At 32.0% G+C, this 8,425-nt stretch overlaps 2 protein-coding genes across 4 annotated transcripts in view; one reads left to right on the top strand and one right to left on the bottom strand.

Moving 5' to 3' along the window:
- Positions 1–725: 725 nt before the first annotated feature.
- LOC107365094 (uncharacterized) lies at positions 726–4,506 on the top strand. Its single transcript, XM_015932556.3, has 2 exons — positions 726–1,623; positions 4,222–4,506. Exons 1-2 carry the CDS (start codon positions 1,215–1,217, stop codon positions 4,374–4,376), a joined length of 564 nt encoding a protein of 187 aa, XP_015788042.1. The 5' UTR covers positions 726–1,214; the 3' UTR covers positions 4,377–4,506.
- A 304-nt stretch (positions 4,507–4,810) lies between these two features.
- The window catches only part of LOC107365191 (sodium-dependent transporter bedraggled), a 53,450-nt gene continuing 49,835 nt past the window's right edge, over positions 4,811–8,425 (bottom strand). For all 3 annotated transcript variants that reach the window (XM_089268811.1, XM_089268812.1, XM_089268813.1), the window contains 3 exons: positions 6,987–7,257; positions 5,293–5,624; positions 4,811–5,226 (listed from right to left, as the gene is read on the bottom strand). In XM_089268811.1, the coding sequence (XP_089124937.1) occupies positions 5,071–5,226; positions 5,293–5,624; positions 6,987–7,257 (759 nt within the window). In that variant the 3' untranslated portion in view covers positions 4,811–5,070. The remainder of the gene's footprint in view (positions 5,227–5,292; positions 5,625–6,986; positions 7,258–8,425) is intronic.

Below are 8,425 nucleotides of genomic sequence, written 5' to 3'. Positions count from 1 at the left end.
GAACTCAAATGAAGATTGTAATCAACTTGATTGGCTTCAAAAAAAACTTTTGTCAAACAAAAATAGATCAAATGAACAATTTTAGTTAATCAAAAAAGCACCAGTAAAGATGACTGAAGATGAATAAAGTTGAAGTTTGGAAATTTTAAATGTTGAAACAGAACTCGAAATGGATCGAACACATGAAAAGTTTAAAGTGAAGGAAATACAGAAGAAAAATTTTTTCTTTGTTTGTTGGACAGAAGAAGGAACATTCAAGTTGAACATTGTAGCAACACTGGCTAACATAGACACCAATCACTGGTCAATCAATAATTAATCACAACTTACCTTGGAGTAAACAGAGGCAGAGGAAAGTTCATTTTCAATAACCATGATAATTATACCGAAAAGTGCCATAACAAGAGCATAATCACTTATCCGTTTTCGCTTCTCAAAGAGAGCCTTTCGTCTGCCCAAACGGTAGCCAACATTGGGTTGATTTAAGCCAATCGGACCTCCACCACATGAGATACTTGTACCAGCACCAGGCGCTGTATCATTGACACTGACACTGACACCGAAGTTCGAAGGCAAGGCCTGATCCAATGTAACATTTTTAGGTTTCTCTTCAATCAGAGAAAGTATTTTCATTCTGACAACAGTAGGTGAGTCGAGTTTTTCATTTGTTTTCAATTGACTGCATCACAAGCAAAATGAAATGAAACAAGAAAAAGCTGAAAGACAAAACAAGAGCAAATTGAGGATTAAAAATGAGCTCAAATGAAGATTGTAAGTAACTTGATTTGCTTCAAAAAAACTTTTGTCAAACAAAAATAGATCAAATAAACAATTTTAGTTGATCAAAAAAGCACCAGTAAAGATCGTTGAAGATTTTTGAAGTTTTGCAATTTTCAATCAACATTAAACTAGCGACACAAACCGCCATCTACAACTAAAGAGGTGCAACTAAAGAGTGGCTATTCAATGATGCTCTTTACCTCTTTCCCTTCATCCTCCTCAACTTGATCCTCATCTTTACCTACTCTCATCTCACTCTCTCACTCAGATAATGTGCGCTCACTTATTGGGAAGAATAATTTGTGTTCACTTTATTTCATGGTTAACTGTTGTTTACATCTTCTCATGATCTCTCCTCCTCATCACCATCTTCATCCTTCAACACAAACACCACCAATTGATTTGTCAATATTGTTCATGTTTCTTCACCAAGAATGATCCCTTTACATCACCATCATTTCCCCTTGAAACTAATCAGTGCCATTATCGTGTTTAACATGTTTCTTTCCTCTACAAATGGTCGCTTGATGCTATTCAAATCAGCCTCATCTTCACCAATAAAACACCGTAAACCACTCAAAGAGTCACCAATCTATTTCATTACAACCCGCTTAGCGAAACCATCGTTAATCTCTTCAATTTCATCTTCCATTTCGTCCTCCTTTTCCTCATCCAAACCATCAACTTCACCACCTTTACCCAACTCAATGGATAATCAAAGTTTAAAGGTTCCTCCAAGGAAAACCTATTCACCTTCAATGGATAAAAGTTTACTCTCATCGGCCATTTACAAGTTACCATTAAAGTTCATCTCCAATGCAAAGCCAATCGACATAATTACAGGTAAAATTTTCGATTTTTTCTCTTTTTCTCTTTCTCTCAATTCCACCTGATTTTTTCATCAAATTCAAGGTTAATTGATCATCTATTTCAATCGAGTTTCAATTTCAGTCGAAGAAAAAGTTTATTGCAAACTAGTTCAATGTTGATGTTCAAGTTGACACATTTAATTGTTGATCCAAAATGAAAAATTTAATAAAAGACTCGAAAGTCAATCACATTAAATAGGAAAAGAAAGTGGCATTAATTGAAAGGCTATTGAACTCGATTACCTTGATTGATTTTTGAGTAAAAACATTTTCTAAATGTTGTTTTACCTTCAAATTGATTGCCTTATCATTTCATGTAATTAAATTATATTCAATCAAACAACAACAAAAGCTTGGAAAAAGTGTCTTTAATTTATCTGTATTTACGGTAATTGATTAACAACAAACACACGAAATGATAGTTTAAAGGGTTAACTTGGAAGAAGAAGAGAGAGAGAAAAAAAAGTGAATAAATTTTCGCTCAACCAGCTTCCATGATAATAACAAGATTACGCTGATTGTTGACGGATGTTGCCTTACTATTACTGTCAACAAGATAATTTGTCAGGATTGATTCCTGTTGATGGTCAAACCCTTTCCTCTCGTACGCTCAACTATGAGAAGCACGTAACTCTACATACACTCATCACCATCACCTTAGGCAAAGCTCAGAGTTGAAAAAAAGATTCAATCTTGAGATAGCATCTATTATGATGATTTAATGCTTTCCATGAAATCACTTTTTTTCTCAATTTTATTTTCCTTTTTTTCTGTGCGCTTCTTTAAAAACTAACAAATAACCCTTTGCATTTCAAGATAATTATCATAATTATCATCATGATCAGGACCTACTGATATTGCATGATAATTTATTTTTCATTACAAGTTTAACAAGACAGAAAATGATGAGAAGAATAAAAAAAGATAATCAATTTTATTCATTTTACTTTTTCTTTCATGAGAAAATTCATAGAAAAAAATGAATTTTCAGTGAATTTCCAAAATTATTTCCCAATCCAAAGGTTTTTTGCAAAAAAAGTTCATTCTGAGTTCGATTTAGCATGAAAAATTTATTCTGATTTTCGACCAAAAAATATTCGACAAAATAATGAAAATTTCACCTCAAGATTAGTTCAAAATAGAAGAAAATTAAACTCAAAGTTCTTCAAAAGCTTCGAGGTTTTCCGAAAATTCAGTATCGATAGAATTAGAAAACAAACGTTAATTTCATGTTCTTCAACCTTTAATTCTTCATTGAGTTTCCCAAAATTGTTTCAAAATCTGAAGGTTTTCAAAGAAAAGGTCATTTCAAGTTCAATGCAACAGTAAATTTACCGAAATATTCGACACAAAAAGGTTCAATTAGGGGAAATTCAATTGAAAAAGTTCATCTGAAACTCGGAAATTTTCGAAATTTCCATCAATAGAATTTACAAAAAAAGAAGAAAAAAACTAACAATAATTGCAAATGTTGAACCTTTTCAATGTTCATCAACCTTCACTGATTACCATGATAATTAGCCATTGTAATTGTGGTGATAATTAAATGATAATTGTAACAAGTTATCATTTCCATGTTAAACCTTTTCTCTATTGAATGGAAATTTGAGCGATTTTCTTGCGATAAAATTAGTTCCTTTCCAAGGCAATTGTAATTACAATGAAAATTGTTTGCACCAAAATTGCCAGATTCAATTAGGTTGTAATGAGTTGAAAATGATGGCGAGAATGAAAAAAAGGGTTGAAAATTGTAATTAACTTCTTTTCTATCCTCGGGTTATAATGATAATAATAATCAATTAAAATATATCCTTCAATATTCTGGGTGTGGGTTTATTTAATTTTCATAATTATCGTTATCAACATCATGTTTATTATTTGATTATTAGGGAATATTATTAAACCATAAGAACAACAATTTTAAAGATTCATCAATAAAACAACAGAATATCAATTTTCTTTCTTTTCTTTTATCAAATTAACATTAACTGAATTATTAAGAAAAAATATTCTCAACACTAAACTCTTTTTCTTCATGAACCGCTAGCTCATCTGGTGTTGACCTTTTTTCAGTATTCTTTGTTTATTGAGATTTGTTTGTTGTTTCATCGATCCTCGGAACTGCTTGGAACACAAACCCTGAAGCATTATTTTTCATGGTAAATTGAAACAATTGAATTGATCAGAGTTTACAAGTTTTTTCTTTTCTTTTTTGAACCATTTTATCTTCCAACCCTTGAACATATCAATTAGATCCTGATTTTTCATCGTTTCATGAAACGCTACTAAATTCATTTGAGAATTGCTCGGCAAATCTTTTTCTTCTTCTTGAAACTCATCTCAACAGTTTCAATAGCTTGTTGCCTTGAGCCAAATATGATTATCATTCTCATCATTCTGTTTATCCTGATCAACCGAATGCATCTGATGAAAGTTTCCGGCAGTTTCATTCAGTCTATCGCCATCATTCTTTCATTGAAATATATCATTTTCTTTTCTACTTTAATTACCCCATTCTGATTTGTTTTCTAATATGTTCTTTTTTTTGCTCTTCTTTTCTCTAAATATTCAGGTTTCACCAAACACGGGAACAATTTCATGGTCAAGAATAAGAAACAAAATCCCAAGAAACCGTCAAATGTGATTTATCTTCCAGTTAAATACCATTCAAATGGGAAACCAAGTAAAGTGATTATAAACAAGTTCACAAAGAATTTCCAAATGTGATGAACGCTGATCAACTATTCATGTTATTATATCAACAATTATTTATAAAACTTTATTTTTCATTACCATTCTCATTTTGGAATTTTATAATTTTCTATTTAAGATTAAAATTTTCAATTTTTAGCTCAAATTTCATTCTCAATCATTTGTAAATGATGAAGACCGAAATATTATTACCGAAATAGCGAACTTGAAAACAAGACAATTTCAATGAGAAGTCCGTTTCTTTGGCAACTTAGAAGCTTGAAGCTGCGATTGACTTTTATCCTAAATTCAGATTTCATTCGATGACCAAACTCAAGGTCAAACAAAAGTCCTGAAAGTCTTACTTTTGAATGCAATGAATTTTGATTGGAAATTATTTCTTGCAACTCATGCACTTTGCCATTTCCTGAATATCTACTATTAGATCTTTGCCTTTCAAGCAGTCGAACTTTTTCTTTGATTTAAATTTAAGTTATTTTATTACAAAAAAGAGTCAACATTTGTGTTTTTTGTTCGGCAATTTATCCGATTTCTCATTGATATTCACACCAATCTAATGATTATTTGGTTGAATGAAAGAGACAGAGAGAACACACAACTCGATTTAAGATGAAAAAAAGGCGATCGCATCTGTTAACCTTCAAAGGTTGTTCGACTTTTGTGACATTATTTATTTTTCCAATTAACCATTTTCTTGATTCTTGTTTATTCACGGATTCGGAAGAAGATATCTTCTCTCTGTTTCATGACAGTCATCCTTTGATTGACTAATCCATTCTTGAGCTCGAGACTGGGAAGGCATTAATTGGCTACAAGATAAACTTCGAGATACTCCAGCTCCTGAGTTGAATGCATGATGATCACCCTGAAAGAAGAAGTAAAAAAGTTTCGATTAAAAAAAACAAACAAATGTTTCTCATGTCAAACTTACTCTATCATGAGATGGGTTAAGTTTTGCTATTGAAGAAGCTCTTGGACTTCGTTGAAGTAACCAACGATCTTTATAATATTTACGAACTTCAACAACTGGATATCTTTTGGACGGTTTAATTTCCATCATTCGCTTAAAACAACGTAACAACCTTGGTGTGAATCGACGAAATTCACGAGGAGTTCGAGTGGTTACACGCTTTTGCCAGTCAACAAACTCACTAAACCTAGGATCTGTAATGTCTGCTCGTTCCCATGGAAATTTGGTTGTTAAACAGGCAAATATCAGCATCGCCAGTTGCCAAACATCAGAACCTAGTTCAACATTGTAACCTGTAAAAGGAAAGTAAACAGAAGAAGAAAAAAGATGAAACTTGTATCAAGTTTATTGCGAAGTAATTATGACTTTCTTAGGCCATTAAGTAGCTCTTTTGATTTATATTCATGTTTACACAGTTTATCATTACCATTTTAATATCATGATCAACTTGATTCAACTGGCAATAAATATTAAACTGAAAAACAAGAAACTTTTCTTCTCTCATTATTTTGTCTTAAAAAGATTAACCTTTATTAATGAATGTAATATATTAATAACAGTAACTTGTTCAGAGTTTTCATGAACACTTGTTAGATGATAGATCATCATCATTATCATCATGTGAACAAGAAGAAAAGTTACTCGGTTTTTTGGTGAATCAGAGGCAACCTTTTTATCTTGCTATATTGATCATGTTAATGTTTGAATAAATTATCTGAAAAAAAAGGCGAAACAATTATCATAATGAAACTGTTTGAGTTACAGTTTGGCTTCAGTTTTTAATAAACAATAGCAGTTTAACAGGTAATCAATTTTCATATTAAAGTTGAATGTATTCGCATTCATCAAGTTGATGTTAATTAAAAGTGTTAAAACTGACAATCTAGATTAAGATCTGACCATGAAAATGGATTGCATTCATTTATGTTTGGATATTTAAAAATAGAAGTTTGAATTTAATATTTGGTTAGAAAATTTTCATTTATCGGTCAAGTTTGGAAGCGAGTTTCTGCATTGTTATCATTATTCATTATTCATAAAATGCAAATAAAGTTGCTCCAAGGTTTGATATTTAACATGATAAAGAAACAAATTTAAGTCAATTGTCGATGGAAAGATTAACTAAGATTCACCAAAAAGATCTCGAGAAAGTACGGACAAACGAACTTAAAATAAATGAAACATTTAAAGGTTTTTAGAGATTTTTCGATTTTTGGTTCGATCGTAAAATCGATTGATCAAAACTTTGTTGCTTTGATTTGACCTCTAAATTATCGATCTTTCATCTTGGAATAACTTACTCTATTTCTATGCTTATGGTTATTAATTCAGAAGTGTGAAATTGATGAAAATTGACTTTGATCTGTTCCTTTAAAACCGAAAAAAAAATTCGAAAACTCAAGAGTTGACTCGAGATTTGCTAATTCGATAAATGAATATATTGTGTGTTTCATCGAAAGTGGAACAATTGACTTTTGAAGTAAGAATAAAGCTAATTTGATCTAAACTATTCATGATTAACTGGTTAGAAGACTTAGAAGAAGATGGAAATATTGGTTGCAATAGAGTTTTGAAAAAAAGTAGAAATTGATTTTTCGGGTTTTAAAGAGTCTACAATGATGTAAATCACTTGAATATTTGTGACCATTTTTTACCTTCTAAGTGGACAGCTTCCCATATTTCAGGTGGACAAGTTGGCAATGAACGAGTTCGCTTCTTAACCAGTGTTTCAGCTCGTCGGGTTAAACCAAAATCGGTTAATTTTACTTTGGTAAAGTCAACTGAAAAGATTAATATATTTTCAGCTCGAACATCACGATGGACCAATTGTTTATCATGTAAAAACTCTAAGGCAGAACTAATCTGTTCAATTATTATCTTTGTATCGCGTTCCTCTAGTCCGGCTCCATTTGTACGTTCCACGGCCTGGAAAGTGGTACAAAGGGTGCAATACATGTTTGAGGGAGAAAAAGAATGATGATTAAAGTTAAATAGGATAACGATCAAGAATTAGCGTTTAAATAGCAACTTTGATTGGGGACATTCAAGTTGATGGCAAGAATCAAATTGAAATTGAAATATCTCGACTGTTGACATAAAAGATGATAAAGAAAAACTAATCATGGTTAACATTTGATTGAAATTAGATTTCACCTGTTAATCTTAACTTAATCACACTTCAAAAGAGGCTCATTATTTTTATCTAATTATATGTATCAGCGAAGAGGCAAGTTGAAACTTTGAGCCTCTTTGAGCGTGAAAATATTATAATCACTATAAAATGGTCCCTAGGCTACTGTTATTAGCACATTTTTAAGTGATGCTCATTTCAAGCCGTCACAGTTTCCTAATTAAATTTCAACTTTGATTAAATGATGCTTTGATTGATTGCAACATGAATATGGGTGACATTTGGATCAACATTTTCAACTCAAGTTTAGAGAAGATTCATTTCAAGGTGAATTTAATACTAGCTTTGATCGAAAGCAAACGAGAAAAGGCCTAAAAGAAATGAAAATTGTCTAAATTCAGAAAGATTTGGTAACAAAAACTTAGTCTAAAAAGATTAAGAAGAGACCGAAAATAGATGAGACTGAATGAGACGAGAAATACAGTAATGTCCAGAAATGCATTAAATATTGTGTCATGTCAAGGATCATCAACTACTCAGAGATCGCTGAACTCTTTAGCTTCAGATTGTGGTCAGGCTTAACTTGTATATCTAGATTGAGAAGGATCCATTTCTACCGATATTTCATGGCGAATTTTCCAGACCTGCGACTACATACTAGTAACCCACTGTTTCCGCTGCCAAGAACTTTGTCATAAAACAGACCAATGAAGAAATATAGCGAATGTTTGCACTGGGCTTCTGGTAGTCATGGCTACAAAAAATGCTACAGCAAACACGACACTACCACCAAGTACACCAATTGTAACCGCCATGATCTTCTAACTGGTGCCCGACAGGTGAACACCAAAAACTCAGCCCTACCTAGCAATTGTCCAGAACTTAGATGATTTTTAACTCCAACAATTATGGACTCTATTCCTATTCACGATCATCACATCGCCCAACTCAACTCAATAGCAG

Source organism: Tetranychus urticae, chromosome 3 (genome assembly GCF_039701765.1).
Source record: "Tetranychus urticae isolate SD_2017Ah chromosome 3, NJAU_TeUrti_SD_1.0, whole genome shotgun sequence".
Classification (NCBI taxonomy): Eukaryota; Metazoa; Arthropoda; class Arachnida; order Trombidiformes; family Tetranychidae; genus Tetranychus; species Tetranychus urticae.
This window is presented reverse-complemented; position numbering and strand designations above follow the sequence as displayed.

Excerpts from the sequence above, each read along its gene's own strand:
- LOC107365094 (XM_015932556.3), top strand. The coding sequence starts at position 1,215 with ATGATCCCTTTACATCACCATCATTTCCCCTTGAAACTAATCAGTGCC. Across the intron at positions 1,624-4,221 it reads GCCAATCGACATAATTACAG|GTTTCACCAAACACGGGAAC; the intron begins GTAAAATTTTCG and ends CTAAATATTCAG.